The 17,614-nt window shown below is 36.1% G+C and overlaps 1 protein-coding gene across 1 annotated transcript; it reads left to right on the top strand.

Annotated features, from left to right (window-relative positions):
* The first annotated feature begins 10,353 nt into the window (after positions 1-10,353).
* On the top strand, positions 10,354-11,427 carry LOC139783883 (DNA polymerase III PolC-type-like). The gene is given in 1 exon segment (XM_071723034.1): positions 10,354-11,427. A coding segment is annotated over 1 exon segment (927 nt). The 5' UTR covers positions 10,354-10,360; the 3' UTR covers positions 11,288-11,427.
* The last annotated feature ends 6,187 nt before the right edge of the window (positions 11,428-17,614 follow it).

Below are 17,614 nucleotides of genomic sequence, written 5' to 3'. Positions count from 1 at the left end.
GCCCTCGGACGCGGGCGGGCACAGTTTTACGCCGCGGCTCTCGCGCAGGGTCGCGCGTATGTTCCAACGGAGGAGGACAATAGATTAGCGGAAGAACTTTTGTTCGACGTGGATCGAGTCCTGCATATCGCGGGTCCTCCTCCTCCTCCCGCTAACCGCCGCCCTGGTGCCCAGAATCCGCGGAGGCTTTACTGGCTATGTTGCGACGAATGGAGGGTCGCGGCCATGGGACCCCTCCTCGCCAAAATTAAAAGGTAAGATCGCTAACGCGACCGTCACGCAGACCCCACGCGGACCCGCGGCGCGACGCCGACCCCCCCGCGCGGACCCGCGGCGCGACGCCGACCCCCCGCGCGGACCCGCGGCGCGACCGCGAACTCGAACTCAAACGCGGGTGAGTCATCCCGGTGAGTCATCCCGGTGAGTCATCCCCCGGTGAGTCATCCCGGTGAGTCATCCCGGTGGTATGTCAAGGTCACCCCCCCTCCCCCTCACCCCCTCGTAATCCGATACCCTTGTGTAACCCGATACCCCCCTCCCCCTCACCCCCTCGTAATCCGATACCCTTGTGTAACCCGATACCCCCCCCTCCCCCTCACCCCCGCGAAACCCGATACCCTTGTGTAACCCGATACCCCCCCTCTCCCTCACCCCCGCGAAACCCGATACTCCGCCCCCTCCCCCTCACCCCCCGCGAAACCCGATACCCCCCCTCCCTCACCCCCCCTCATTGCCCCCGGGGTGGAATCGGTCTACTATAACTACTGTCCGCAATTATTTCAAATGCAACCTTGCTAAAAGATTTCGGTAATATACTGAAATATTTCTGAAATATATCTACAAAATATTGCAGAAACACTTCAGAGATATTTCAAATACATTTTACACTGAGAAAAATGTTTTGTATTAGCAAACAAAATTTTGTTACTGACGCAAAAACTATTTGTTAATATGTGAAAAATGAAATATCTTGTTAATTGAACAAAAAAAATATATTAAGCCATCCATGTGCGTATAGCCGCCGTGCGTTTGTCCGAAGAAATCCGCTCTCTCAGCCGGTCACCCATCCAAGTAGTATACCGGCGCCTTGTTGCTTGACATCGATGATCGAACAGGGTAGTGGTGATCCTCTGACTCTGACGCTTCTTTTTTTCTTATACTTGCTTATTTTGGTGAGCATAAAGCTATCGCATAACAATATTAACAATACAGATATACGAATAAATCTTTTTTGCCAGTCAGCGTCAAATATTATTTTATATTAAATATTATTAAATATTTTATATTTTATATTAAAAATCCCATATGACAAAATTTGGAATATCAGAAAATTCTTAATAAAAGAGAAAAAATGCAATAATTATATAATAATAAATTTTATTTTTTATAAGTTCTAAAGTCTGTCAGCAACTTTTCGGAAATATTACAAATGCAATGTTGTATGTGAAACACTCAAAAATATAACGCGTGCAATGTAAACGTAATAATAGTTTTATCATGTATCAGAAATGTTTCTAAACCATTATATCTGCAATATTTCTTCTGCAATATTGTAGAAATTCACTGCCTGCAATTCAATTTTTCATTACCTACGCAATCTTTCAGAAATTTTTCAGAAATATTTTAAATGCAATGTTGCGTTTGATATGTTACAGAAATATTATTCGTGCAAAGCAAACGTAATATTACTTTTATAATGTTTCAGAAATATTTCTAAAATATTGCAACTGCTACATTTTTTTGCAATATTACAGAAACTTACAAATATTGTAAATAACTTTCTCAAAGATTTCAGAAATATTGTTAATGCAATATTATAAAAAACATGATGCAGGTACATTTCTGAAATATTTCAGATGCATAGTTACAAATAAAATGTTAACAAAATATTTCTGCACCATTTCCGAATATTTCAATATTTCAGCAACATAACATGCCGAATGGGTAGCTTCGGATAAGCGGATGCGGGAGCTCAAGATCGGTGCGATCGGTGAACGGGTCGGTCGCGGAATTGAATTTGCGTTAACAAACGCTCGTTTATATATACGCCGCGGCGGCGTTTCGGAGTGGCGGGGGAATAAGCGACGGCAATCGCGAGCGCCGGGATAGATCGGCGGAGCGGTCGGTAATTACGGCGTCCCGGCGCTGCGATTGCGTTCGGCGCCGCTCGGCGCGTCGGTGGCCGCGGACTTCTTAACGTATCAAGTATTAAAAAATAAAGTGGGCACACCGTACCCGTTTCTCGCCCGGCGGGTGGTCGGCCGGGCGGTCGCGGCTTGTTGTCCGGCCGGAACGATGCGTTTTACGGGGCGCATCGTTACAAAGTTATTATTTTTTACTGTCAATTATGTTATTATTTTTTATCACAAATAGCATTCCCATTGAAGGACAGAAGATATGCTTGCAGTGGCGCTTTCCTTTTCTAACATTTAGGTTAAGATACGATTAGAAAAGGAAATCAGTACTGCAAGCATATCTTCTGTCCTTCAAATCTTGCCGGAAGTTCTCCAATAGGAATGTTCAGTCTATTATATACGTCTATGCGCGAGGCTCTTGCCCCCCACTATGTATAGATTGACGCGTCGATCTAGCGAACCCGCACCGGTGAATTCGGGAGCAGAGTGACTTGAGCGAATCGAGAGCACGTTAGAAAGCCGTGACAACGTTCCCTTAAAATAAACTATTGTTAATTAAATCAGTACTCGGTGTAAGTCATTGCACGCTCCAGACCATTGACCTTTCTCCCGAGCAGTGGCGAAAAATATAGCTCGGAATCCTAGAATAAATGCGGAACGAGTAACATTTATTAGTATACTTATATTGACATAATTAATATAATTAACATAATTACTGTAAAAATGTATTATATATTTATCAAATTTATTAGGGCTGGTGATTTGCTTCAAAGGTTTCGATATTCGAACCTTTGAAGTTAACTTCGAACTTCAAACTTTCGAAGCTTCGAAGTTTCGAAAAATATGTATATTCGTGTGAATGGCGAATTCATTTAGAGGACGCTAAAAATATTCTAAATAAAAAGAATTAATTAATATATATGCTTAAAAAATATGTAATTATTCCTAAATTACAATTTTGAAGTATTATAACTAGAGCTCGGAAAAAGAAACGGATACCCAGATATCCAGGTACCCGCCCGTTCGCCCGTTACCCGTGTATACGGATCTGGATCGGTTCCGCGAGTAAATAATCCAAATAATTCGAGTACCCGTACGATGCGGGTACCCGTATCGAGATGCGGGCACCAGCTACCCGGTGTCAATATTACGGATACTCGCTCTACCCGCGTGAATACGGGTATCCGTATCGACGCGGGTATAACAGAGTATGCTACAGATATCTGTATATTACACGAAGACGTGTATACTTGCTCGGTATTCGACGATATATTGATCTTTCGGACGCCGAGCGAAAATAATCTTCTTCTTATGACGCCGTCTTCTTTCGAAGATTGGCGATCCAAATGGCCAACGTAATCTTAGATACGGCCATGCGAAATGTTATTAATGTTTGATGTTATTAATTGCTTTGCCATTAATCTTAATTCCACCAGTAGACTCCTTCCAAAGCCTCCCTGAAGATAGCCTCTGAATATATGTTGAACAGTAGCGGTGATAAGACACATCCTTGCCGCACTCCTTTCTTGATGAGAGTTGCTTCCGTCGTTGCTTTCCCTACTCTAACTTTTGCAGTTTGTTGCTAGTAGAGGTTTGAGATTTTGCGTATTTCTTCTCCCAAAATAATATCTGCTCGTAACTGTAAAACTGGCAAGCCTGCCTGTCTAGCTCCCCTTCTTAAAAAAGTAGGTGGGAGAAGGGACTCAAGAGGGACCCAGAGCTGTTACAAAAGATTAATATATCTTCGAATATAGAGCAAGTCAAATCTCGCACGGACGTCTCAGACCCACGTATGCACTAGATAATCTTTTTTGTGAGTAATAATTTTGCTAATTTTATTCAAAGTTTATTAAAGATAAAATATTAAATAAACGATGTTTATCAAAAGACTATAAAATCGTCAACTACAATGTAAACAGATGTTTTGTAAATTTTTTTAGATTTTGAAGTGAAACTTCTTTAGACACGGTAGTGAGTTCGATTTTGCGACACGAAAAAGCGTTACGAATTTTGGGAAACGGAAAAGTGTAACGAAAATTCGGCCAATAGGCGTACGACATTGATGAGACGGCTACTTCTTTTGGCACGGTAGTAAGTTCGATTTGGCGACACAAAACTCGAAAGTGTAACGAAAATTCGACCAATAGGCGTACGGCATTGGCGAGACGGCTCCTTCATTTGACACAGATAGTAAGTTCGATTTTGCGATACAAAACTCGAAAGTGTAACGAAAATTCGACCAATAGGCGTACGGTATTGGCGAGACGGCTCCTTCTTTTGGCACGGTAGTAAGTTCGATTTTGCGACACGAAACTCGAAAGTGTAACAAAAATTCGACCAAGAGGCGTACGGCATTGGCGAGACGACTCCTTCTTTTGACACGGATAGTAAGTTCGATTTTGCGACACGAAACTCGAAAGTGTAACGAAAATTCGACCAATAGGCGTACGGCATTGCCGAGACGGCTCCTTCTTTTTGCACGGTAGTAAGTTCGATTTTGCGACACGAAACTCGAAAGTGTAACGAAAATTCGACCAATAGGCGTACGGCATTGGCGAGACGGCTCCTTCTTTTGGCACGGTACTATAAAACACTTAAATATTGAATGTTTGCACTTAAATTTGAGTGTTAACACTCAAATTTGAGCGTTAATACTCAATTTTGGGAGTTTACTCTGAAATTTTGGTGTATACACTCAAATCTTGAGTGTTTATACTTAAACATTAAGTGTGCACCCTGGTGGAAATAATTTTTCACAACACCTCCACGGAAAGTCCGACTTTCCATGCCTGTAGAGAGGGGCGAAAGTGTCCAATTTCACGCCAGGGAGGCAAGTTGTTACTTTCCGCCCGCTAAACAAGGAGGAAAGTTGTTACTTTCCGCCCTAGGGAGGAAAATTGGTACTTTCTGCCCCGTATAGCGGGCAGAAAGTAAAGTAACGGGCAAATCTTAGAACATATATAGGGAGCTTTCCAGCAAGTGACACAAGTCGACACAAGTGTCGTTTTGTCTTTGTTACTCATTGCTAAAAAAGAAAAATAAAACGACGTTTGTGTCGACTTGTGTCGCTTGCTGGAAAGCTCCTATAAATGGAAGGGGAATTGAGCATCGAGTCCAACATCGTGCGAGAGAGAAACGTACAACGTACGCAAAAATTATAGATATTAATTTCAATAAATAAAAAAATAATTACTATTTCAAAAATTACTTGTATTAAAACTACTGATTTGGAATGGTTTTTTCTTAATAATATCACTAAATAATGAGATAACTAATTATACCTATTTACATAATATCCTTAAATAAAATCCCAAATCAATCAGATTTAGTGCAATAATTAAAATTATTTATATATATATATTTTTTTGAAATTTTATTGTTACTTTAATTTTGTGTTATGTGGGGGCTTCGCCCCCCACATCCCCTACTTTCGCCCCTTGGTGCACACTATACTATTACAATTTTTCACGCAAAAATTACGTGAAAACTATAATTTCTTATGATGTAATTACAACTTTTTAAATTATTTTTACGTAATTTTTACATCAAACTACGCGATTTGGGCCATGTTTGTAGTTTTTCATAAATTTACGTAGAAAGTTCTTATGCGACTACAATTTTTTAGATGTAAATACGTGATATATTTAACATTTTACAACGAACTATGCTGCTTGTTGATAAGGATTAAGAAATTAGATAATTATTTATAAGTTGTTGCATATCTTATTTAGTTATTTTTATATGCGTGATGATTGCATCTAACACAAAAAAATATATTTTATAAGATAAGGAAAGTATTTTTTATATTTAATACAATTATTTATTAAATATAAATATTTCATGCTTAATAAAATTATTTAATAACATGTAAATAAATAAGTAAGACGTATCTAACAATTTATTAAAAATTGCTTTGCAGACCTCTGCACTAAGTGATACCAGAGGTATCGGTATAGGTTAAGCTGATCTGCAGCAAAGAACATCGTATAATTAGGCTTTTCACAAGCTCGCCTCTTATACTAGCGCGTGATGATTTTTGATTACGAGAAAGTGACGCGTGGTATAGCCGCGTCGCGGCAGCGCGCGGTACTAGCGCTAGCGGTCGCGGAGTGTTCTCGCGAAATCAGGGCGTCTTCGCGCTTATTGCGAGTTATCAAACATTACAGTGAACAGTTTGTTGTGTGTGCACAGTGGTCTGACTATCACATTTAATATTAAATTATTAAATTATAAAAATTATTAAATTTTATATTTTATTAGGTCATGTATATTTATGCAAATAGATAATTTTCAATATGTAAGTAAAATTCCCTATGATTATTTAAAGTATTAAAAGACGTCAATTTACAATATACTTGTTGTAAAATATAGAAAATAGTGAACATTTCTTACAATTTATTATAACTTAATACAACTTATATCTTTTCATAAAAATAGAAAAAATAGTATTGAATCTTTTATGGATTTATCATGCTAAAAAAAATATTAGCCACGTATTACAGGGAATATATTGACATAAAAAATTCAAATGTTTTTTACGTCATGAAAACTTGTTTAAGGACGTTCTCTTGTGATAGTCCCTCTCAAAAGTTCCGCGCGCCGGGCGAAAGAAACTGCTGTACGCAGCGCCTCTCTGGAGAGGGAAACTTTTTACTATGACTGTACGCGCACACATAGCGACGCTCTATCTGTATATACGCCCATACTAGCTTACGTCGAGGATACGGCAACACTGCGCCTCAAGCTCAGAGTTGCGCGCGCAGTAAAAGCGACGAATGTATAGCCGCCTAGCTCCGAGCCTAACCTCTATCATTCTGTGTTGTGTAAAAAAATTCCACTCAATTTCGCATTTCAAACGGCAGGTTTGCCAGGAAAAAGGCAGAAGAGAGTAAAAAAAAAGAAACTTACAGCCATGTCTGCAGTTAAAAAAAGACGTATTCAGAATATTTTATGTGAATGCGATGAAAATGTCTGTGAGGGGAAACGCATCGTAGACCTCAAAGTACTTGCAAAAAATTTGAGATGTTCGAAGTGCAATGAATACCTATACTTAGATAAAGTCTTGAAAGAAAAATATACAGGACTTGATTCTACTTTAATTATCTGTTGTGATAAATGCAAAAGAATTAATGAAGTTCGTACCAATAAAGAGCATGAGTGTCAAGCTCAACAACGTATTTACTCTGACATCAATTCAGCAGCTGTATTTGGTAAGTCCGTTGTTACTTTTAGATACATAATAATTCATCTGTTATAAAGTTGAATACATTATTTAAATATTAATTATATATACTGAAAATAACCTCAAATGCTCTTTGACAGGTGCTGTACATTCTGGTATGGGCTGTACTGGATTGAATAAGTTACTGGCTGTTATGAATATCCCAACAATATCAAATGACTTGTACAAACGGTACGAACGAGAAGTAGGACCAGCAATTGAAAAGGCTGCAAAAGAAAGTTGTAGACGAGCTGCAGAAGAGGAGAGACGTCTTGTCATCCAGAATGTCAAGAGATTATGTGAAAAATTGTAATTGATACTTTTTTTACAGTAATTACATAATTGTAGTTATACAACATGCATGCAAGAACATAATTGTAAATAATCAACAGCTTTTTATGATTAAGGTAACATAAAAGAAGGAAAAAAATTTTTTTGGTCAGAATGTTACCTTAAGCTAATGAAAAATGTTTAAATGTATTCTACTATATTTTTAGAAATATTACATAATAAGATTATTATTCTAATAAAAAAGTTAGAAGTATCAATAGTACTGTATGATAGATGATTTCTTCGATTACTCTGATATGTACCAAAAATGTACTGTATATATATAACAATTTATTTTACTGACTTGTGTCAAAAATGTGTAGACGCATAGAAAATTATTATAAGATGATTTCTTCGATTACTCTGATTTGTACCAAAAATGTACTGTACGTATAACAATGTATTTTACTGACTTTAATCTTATTTTATTTTGAAGAAATCATCCATCGTGTGATCCTGAAATTTACACTATTTTTATATCTACTTTTTAAGTACACGAAATCATAAATAAAATCTTCATTGTGATCTACTTCATTTTGTATGTTTTTATAATTTGCTATTTACTAGGTGCGCAACTAAGTTTCCGGGTTTTTTTTATCAATAAAAAATGGAAAATTTCAAGAGAAATACAAAAAATGGTTTATTCAAAGTATCGTCCCTCGCTAGCTATACATTTTCGCCATGTCTCTGGCAATACATAAATACCGCGACAATAAAACGACGCGTCTTTGGACCGAAACCATTCATCCAACCAATTTTGCACTTCTTCGAAATTGGTCAAGTGTAGCCCAGCCAAGCCATGCGCCATCGACCGGAACAAGTGATAATCGGAAGGCGCCAGGTCTGGCGAATACGGCGGGTGCGGTAGCAGATCCCATTTCAGCGTTTTGATGGTGTCCTGGACGATGGAACTGCGATGGCACGGAGCGTTGTCGTGCTGCAATATCACTCGTTCGTGTCTCGTGTCCCATTCTGGCCGTTTTTCGAGCAATGTATGGTTTAAATTGATCAGTTGTTGTCGGTAGCGATGCCCATTGACAGTTTCGCCCGGTTTCAGCAGCTCATAGTACATGATTCCTTTCTGGTCCCACCAAAGCGCTCCTTGTCCTCAGTGTCGAAATCGCCACTTCTGAAGCGTTTAAACCAATCTTCACAGGTAGTTTTCGATGGTGCATGTTCGCCGTAGGCCTCCTCAAGCAAACGACGTGCTTCAGCTGCATTTTTTTTCAAGTTAAAGCAGAAAAGCAAAGCTTCCCGCAAATGCTGTTTATTTGGCACAAAACTCGACATCTCCGTTGTTAGAAAAAATATTTTTGCGTTGCGATATGTGTTTATATAACGACTGGTTATTGTTAACAGATGTCCAAGCTATAACTTCAGACAACTTCAAACATGTAAGTCGAGTACATGTGTTATTGGTGCCATCTATGTGTGAAACCCGGAAACTTAGTTGCGCACCTAGTATTTACTTTTTTATAGGCCGCCAGAAATAGTTGATGACATCTATCCTAATTTACAAATCCTTGAATCCTCCGACATCAATAATAATCTAAATTGTGAGTTGGATGCAGCATTATTAGATATAGTAAATATTATAATTTCATACGACATGGGATGGACCAAGAGAGGCAATGGAAGAAGCTACGATAGCCTTAATGGTTATGGAATAATCATCGGATTTTTGAGTGGAAAGATTCTGGATTATGCTACTCGCAATAGGAAGTGTGCATTATGTGACCGGGGACATGATAAAGCAGATCATGACTGCCGCAAAAATTATCACGGAAGCGCAAAAGCTATGGAGGCGGATGCTGGAGCGCAACTGATTAATCACAGCCAAGTACTAAAAGATGTACTTGGCTTGAAAGTTCGAGTTGTTATTGACGACGAGGATAGTAGCACAATAGCAGCTGTGCGAAAAGAAAATTCTGAAGTTATATACAAATTAGCAGATAAAAATCATTTAGTAAAAAATTTCGGAAAAGAATTGTACGAGTTAGTAAAAAGTCATAAAGAATTAAATAAAAAAGGTGCAATTCCACATTTAAAAAAATGTTTTGCTTATGCAATCTCGCAGAACAAACGTAAAACTGCAGAGCTTGCAAGTGCCATCCGGAGTATTCCCGATCACATTTATAATCAACACGAAAATTGCGGTAACTGGTGCAGGCGGGGAAATAATTCCGGAGTACAAACAATACAGCTAAAAGATGAAAAATTATATGCAGCCTTATATGCGTTGTTTTCTAAATACGCTAATAACGCTCGAAAGTTTTCTGTCGCAGCTTCTAGTCAGGCAAATGAAAGCGTAAATAATATTATAGCCCACAAAGTGCATAAAAACGTATGTCACAGTAAAAGCGCTGCAGCAGATTTCCGTGTTGCGAGTGCAGTATGCACAAAAAATGACGGCGAAGCTTCAATTTTAGATATTAAAAAAAAATTGCAATTGTCACCGGGCACTCACACAGCTAAATATGCTATTACATATGATAAGAAAAGAAGGGCAAGAGCAATAAGAAAATCTACTAAAGAAAAAAAATTACGGAGACTTGAATTAGTAATAAAGAGAGAACAGTTAAGAAAAAAAATGGAGAGTTCAGAAGGTGTAACATATAAATCGAATTTTGGTATGAATGTATCGAATTGTGGTATGAATGTATCGAATTGTGGTATGAATGTATCGAATTGTGGTATGAATGTAACACCTACACAAACAACTGTTACCGAATCAGTATCTTTTGCTTATAATGTAATTTATTTTGATCTTGAAACTGGTGGTCTAAGTATGACTGACGACATTTTACAAATAGCTGCAATATCAGAAAATCGCGAATTCAATGTTTATGTAACCCCGACGCAACCTATCTCACCTGCTGCAATGAATATAACAGGTTTAAGTATTATAGAAGGACATTTGCATTTAAATAATGAAGTAGTTTCCACGATTCATATAAAAGATGCTTTAATTGCTCTTAATCGATTTTTAAGTTGTTCAGAGAAAATGAATGTACTCGTCGCACATAACGCTAAGTTCGATGTTCCGCGACTACTCAGAGCAATGGTTAAAAATAATGTTCACTTAGATTTTACTAATATAGTTGGATTTGTTGACACGTTGACAGTTTTCAAAAAAGCTTTTCCAGAACGGAAAGGTCCAGGATTGTTTAAATTGTCAACATTAGCTCAAGACATTTTAGGTCCTGACGTTCTGGAAAACTTTCATAATGCAACTTTCGATGTTTCAGTTCTTCAGAAGTTAATTAAATTTTTTAAAAAAGAAGATGATTTATTAAAATAAATGAAACCATACGAAACTTGTCTATCAGATCAATTAGAATATGATACCATTAAGGCAAATTTAGAAAAGTTACATTTATTAAAAGGTGTTGTTTCCCGAGATTTATTGAAAAGGATGGCGAAACAAAATATCAGTTTTGAGAACTTAAAAAAAGTGTATAAAAATGGAGGAGAAAAGGCTGTGTACACTTTTTGCACTGCAAAATGTGAAAATGGAAAACCAAAAATTACGAAAGATAAAAAAGCTATAAATAAAATTATTACTAAGTTAATACAATATGGTTCACATTTTGCAGTGTAAAAAGTGTACACACCCTCTTCTCCTCCATTTTTAGAAATAAAATAAAATGTGATAGAAAACTAAAATGGTGATAGAAAACCAAAAATTATAAAAGATAAAAGCGCTTAGAAATAAAATAAAATATGTTACATATTGTAATAAATAAGAATAAAATAAAGTGTTACATTCTGAATATTCTGATTATAATCCACATTACCAATATTGTAATAGATAGTTTTTATTTTTCTATTCCAGTTATAAATAAATTTTTTATTCACAAAATGAAGGTCAATTATGTATAAATCATTTTATTTATTTTCTGAATACGTTTTTTTTTTAACTGCAGACATAGCTGTAAGTTTCTTTTTTTTAATCTCTTCTGCCTTTTTCCTGGCAAACCTGCCGTTTGAAATGCGAAATTGAGTGGATATTTTTTACACAACACAGAATGATAGAGGTTAGGCTCGGAGCTTGGCGGCTATACATTCGTTGCTTTTACTGCGCGCGCAACTCTGAGCTTGAGGCGCAGTGTTGCCGTATCCTCGACGTAAGCTAGTATGGGCGTATATACAGATAGAACGTCGCTATGTGTGCGCGTACAGTCATAGTAAAAAGTTTCCCTCTCCAGAGAGGCGCTGCGTACAGCAGTTTCTTTCGCCCGGCGTGCGGAACTTTTGAGAGGGACTATCACAAGAGAACGTCCTTAAGGCTGTGTAAAAAGATGTAGAAAGTTGTAAATAATATTATTGTTCACCAGTCGATGAAAAGTTGTACAAATTTGTAAAATTTATAAACATGTTCTGTTCTTATACTTCTACAACAAACTGCATTTAGATCATAAAATTCGTAGAATCTTGTAGGAAGTTTTAAATAGTTGTAATTTTTACAAGAATTTACAACTTCAACAATTTACTACATAATTCTCATAAAAATATTCGTAGAATGTTGTAGATAGTTGTAAATGGTTGTGATTTTTACAATAATCTACAACTTCTACAATTTACTATGTTCTCATAAAAAATATTCGTAGAATGTTGTAGATAGTTGTAAATAGTTATGATTTTTACAATAATCTACAACTTCTACAATTTACTACGTTCTCATAAAAATGTTCGTAAAAAGTTGTTAAAATTTGTAAAAATTTTCTATTACTTTTTACAACATACTACAATTTACCATGAATTTCTACAATTTTCACAAATTTGTAGAAATTTGTGATTTGTTGTAGAGGATTGTAATTTTTCGTAGAAATACGTAAATTGTTGTAAAATTATTTCCACCAGGGCACACCCAAAGATTGAAAGTTTATACTCAAATTGAGTGTATAGATTAAAAGATTGAATGTGTACACTCAATGACTGAGTGTTCACACTTAAGTTTGAGTGTAAATATTGAACATTTAAAAGTTTACTCTCAACACTTGGGTATGACACTCAATAGATGAATGTAAATCCTAAACCTTTGAGTGTTATTCTGAAGATTGAGTATTCTCAAGAGTCACTTGAGTGTTAACTCTCATGATTGAATATTAACGCTAAAATGTTTAGTATGAACGTCTGCAAATATTTGAGCACTGCTTAAAAATGATTTTAAGTAAATGCAGTAAATTTAGAATATTGCGGTTGCATAATAAAATCTTTTCTTAAATTAAGAATATACTTTAAATACTTCTTTTTTAAGTAAACTAGAAATTAATGATGTTTTTTAACAGTAATGTGTTTATTACAATGCTCCACAATAAATATTTATTGTATTTGTACCAACAGAAAAAAATATTAAAATATGTTAAAACAAAACATACTGATAAAATAACACTTAATGATATGAAAAATACTGAAAAATGATAATATATCGATTTTGTGGAATAAATAAGCAGCTTCGTGTAGATAGTATAAAGTTATTTTACTTGGTAAAAGAGTACACAACTGTATCGTGAGAAGTAACGCCAGAGACAGAGAAAACGCGAAAGAAGTGTCGCCAACCATGTGTTGCTAAAATCATAAACTTTATAGAACATAGAATTGCGTATCAACACACCCCCACAATTCTATAATCAGGCTTAACTAATCTGATTTTACATTTTCGACGTGCATATTATCTCTAAATTTAATAAACTTTGGAACTGATAATGCTTTTGTAAATATGTCTGCAATTTGCTCATCTGTTGGTATGTAACTTAGACTTATTAACTTATCATTAACTAAATCCCTGACAAAATGATGTTTTACATCGATGTGTTTACTACGTTTACATTCATAAGTCTGAGCCATCTTTATACAGAAGATATTATCTTCATAAATTTGTATTGGACGAATACTATTCCCTAAGATGTTTGACAGCAACTGTTCTAAAAAAATACATTCAGTTACACACGAAGATAATGCAACGTATTCAGCTTCACTACTCAATAAAGCTACAACAGATTGTTTCTTAGAATTCCAATGTACCACGTTATCATTCATTTTTAAGAGATATCCGCTAGTGCTTTTTTGGTCATTCACATCGCTCGCATAGTCTGAATCCACATATGCACTAACATTTATTTTACCGTTATATTGTTTATCTCCATTTTTATAATAAACTAAACCTAAATTTTCAGTGCTCTTTAAATATCTAAGTACATTTTTCAGCTGATTCCAGTGATTCTGATTATAACAATTCTAAAACCTACTAAAGTAACAGACTGCATAACACAAATCTGGCCTAGAGCCTAACATTATGTACATTAAACTACCAATCAACACTTTATACGGTATTTTAGGAAGAGATTCGACTTCACCTTTCTTAAGATCTAGTTTTGGTTGTACTGGTATCCTGGAATGTTTGCAATCAGTCATATTGAAACGATTTAATATCTTTTGAATAAGCCTATTTTGTGAAATACTGATTTTGTTTTCATTCTTCTTTATCTCTAAACCTAAAAACACTAATCTCTTTTTGTTACTTAAATCTCGTATTTCCACTTTTGACATAAGTTCTTTCTTAATAAACTCTACCTCATCCTCAGAATCAGACACCATAATTATATCATCTATTCAAATTAGTAAGTATACATGCGTCGTGTAATATAAACAAGGATCAACTTTAGATCTAGTAAAACCTAAGTTTAACAAACATACTTGTCCAGGCACTGAAGTTTCCAGACCATCCGGCGGATGCATGAATACCTCTTCATTTAGTTCACTCTTAAGGAAGGCAGATTTCACATCCAACTGATGAATGCTCAAATTCTTTTCAACTGCTATAGCCAATATTACTCTCAGTGTCATCATTCGAGCGACTGGTGCATAAACTTTTTCTTCTAAATTTTCTTGTTGATATCCTCTTGCTACAAGTCTTGCTTTTTTCTTGATCTCTCCCTTGTCATCTATTTTCTCAGTAAATACCCATCTCGAGCTGATAACATTAGCATTAGGAGGTTGAGACACTATCTCCCATGTTTTATTTTTCTCAAGTAATTTTAATTCTTCGTTTATAGCTTCTTTCCATCCATCATTACTCTTTATTGCTTCTTTATAATTCCTTGGGATCTCAGATGGTAAATGTCCTGTTGTCAAGGCAGCTATCAGATCTACATCAAAATCTTCTAAATATTTAGGAGTTCTTGTTATTCTCTTGCTTCTTCGTAGTGATTCTAGCGGTACATTTTCAGCATTTTCGTATAAACTATCCTGAGATTCTTCAGTGTCGTCAGTTTCTATTACTTCTTTGCTTCGTTCTTCGTTCTCAATATCATTCGATGCAATCTCTATTACATTTCTTTTAGTCTTCTCTTGATGAGTTATATTCTTGCTTTCATCAAATATAACCAAACGTGATGTAATTACTGTCTTCTTATCGGGATCTCAAAGACGATATCCATTATTACAATATCCTATAAGATACATTTTCTTCGAGTGTGGATCAAGTTTCCCATTTCTCTCTTCTTTTGGTATATGAGCATACGACAAGCATTCAAGCACATGAATTTTCTTTAAGTTGGGTTTACAGTTATACCATATTTCAGCTGGAGTACAACCTTTAGGAAGAGTTGAAGTCTCGGTTCGATTGTTTAAATACACTGCTGTCAGAACTGCATCTCCCCAAAAGTCCTTATTGAAGTTAGAGTCATAAATTAGACATCGAGCTTTATCCAATATAGTTCGGTTGTATATTTCTGCTACTCCATTCTGTTCTGGGTTTCGAGCTACAGTATATTGTATGGCGATTCCTTTCGACCTACAAAAAGTTTTGAATTCAGTAGAGGTATACTCACCCCCGTTATCACATCGCAGATTTTGGATTCTTTTACTAAATTGTGCTTCCACCATGTTAACATATTCTCGAAATTTTTCCATAATCTCACTTTTATTTTTCATTAAATAAATTACTCCAAAATGACTAAAGTGATCTATAAAACTTACAAAATATTCCATTTCATCCCTTGTGGGAGGTTTTATTTTTCCACATACATCTGATGACACTATTTGAAGCAATCTACTTGCTTTTCTGTCCTCAGGGATTGATTTCAGAAATGGTGCTCGAGTTTGCTTACCTTCCAGACATATTTCACATATTCTGTCAACTGGATATCTTGAAGAATGTCCCATTCTTCTATGTTGTAGTATCATTTGGTTCTTCTCATCACTAGCTCCTATACTCGCGATTTCCTTTCCATATTCCAGCTTTACTTGATACAAACTTCCTTTTATAATCCCTTTCATAATGCTTGTGTTGTTCTTCTCAATATTGACTTCTCCTTTTTCAAATATCACCTTAAATCCTTTTTCTTCTATTTTCTTTACTGACAGTAAGTTATAAGCAAGTTTTTCACATTCCAAAACGTCCGTCAATGTTACATTCTTTTCTTCTACCGTTTGCAGTAATAGATCTCCTTGCCGCTTAGCAATTACTACCTCGTGTTCCTTAGCTACTTTCACCTTGTGGTTAACACTTCTTACATTTATTAAGTATTTTCCTACATCACTGTTTACCAAGTGGATAGTTGCACCACTGTCTATTATAAATATTACTTCGGAATTATTAGAGAATAATCCAGTGTAACCTCCATCATTAATGTCACCGTCACTATTTTTCTTTACTTCTGTTATAAAGGTTATGTTATCCTCTTCCTCTTTTTCTTCCTTTTCTGCAACATTGGCCTGACCCTTTAACTTACGTGGACAATCCATCTTCTTATGTCCTTTGGCACCGCAGTTAAAACAGTTCCTGTTGAAAATATAACCTTTATCCAGTTGCTCTCTATTTCCTTTGAAATTATCACTCCGATTGAACTGCCTTTTTGATCTTTGTCCAAGAAAAGCATGCTGTGATACCGTACTTTCCTTTTGACTCTCAGTTTTCTTTTGTCTGTCTTCTTCCATTAATAATTTGTTCTTCACCAAATCTAGAGTCACGTTAGTTTCTTCCTGACAGAATAACACATCAAGAGCTGTTACCACCGTTTGGTAGGTATCTGGCATTGCAGCTAGAAGTTGCGAAATCTCTTCCGTTTTTTCTATTTTTCCTCCTGCATTCTTGAGCTCCTGTACTGTCTTCTCAAACTCTACCAGAAATTCATTTAGCTGAGACTGACCTGTAAATTTAAGTGTTCTCAGTTTTCTCTGCAGCTGTATCTGTGTTGCTATACCTGTCTTCTGATATGTGGCTCTCAGCGTTCTAATCATTTCTTTAGCAGATGGTTTTTCTTTCACCATCTCCAGCACATTGTCTGCTAAACACTGTACTACTATATTACGTGCTTTTATATAATTCTTTTTAAAAGTTGCCAATTCAGCTTCCTGAGACGGCGGATCCTGTGTTAAGACATATAAACAATCACTTTGTTCCAAAATGAGCTTGACTCAATACTCCCAGTTTGAGTATCCCGTTCCATCAAAACCTTTCACATTCTGAAATTGCTGTGATGTCGACGCCATGGTGTTTCCCGCCCGTTCTTCACTCTTCTAACCTAACCTTACAGAAACTTTCAGATCGCTTATAAATCCCTCTTTTTCGGCTGACAAATACTAATACTGCTTATGGTCCTGGGCCCATAACCTGATAATATATCGATTTTGTGGAATAAATAAGCAGCTTCGTGTAGATAGTATAAAGTTATTTTACTTGGTAAAAGAGTACACAACTGTATCGTGAGAAGTAACGCCAGAGACAGAGAAAACGCGAAAGAAGTGTCGCCAACCATGTGTTGCTAAAATCATAAACTTTATAGAACATAGAATTGCGTATCAACAAAAAATACTAAATAATGGACATGTCATATGTTGGCTGGATTCGGGGAGCGCGCTATTAGCGCTATTTGCTTATTCTATCCTTGTTTTACACCTGATGAGCGATAAAGATAGAATG

Source organism: Temnothorax nylanderi, unplaced genomic scaffold (genome assembly GCF_030848795.1).
Source record: "Temnothorax nylanderi isolate EJ_2023f unplaced genomic scaffold, tnyl_v1.0 TNYL_tig0553_pilon, whole genome shotgun sequence".
Lineage (NCBI taxonomy): Eukaryota > Metazoa > Arthropoda > Insecta > Hymenoptera > Formicidae > Temnothorax > Temnothorax nylanderi.
The sequence above is the reverse complement of the archived record's forward strand: the minus strand, read 5'-3'. Positions and strand labels throughout refer to the sequence as shown.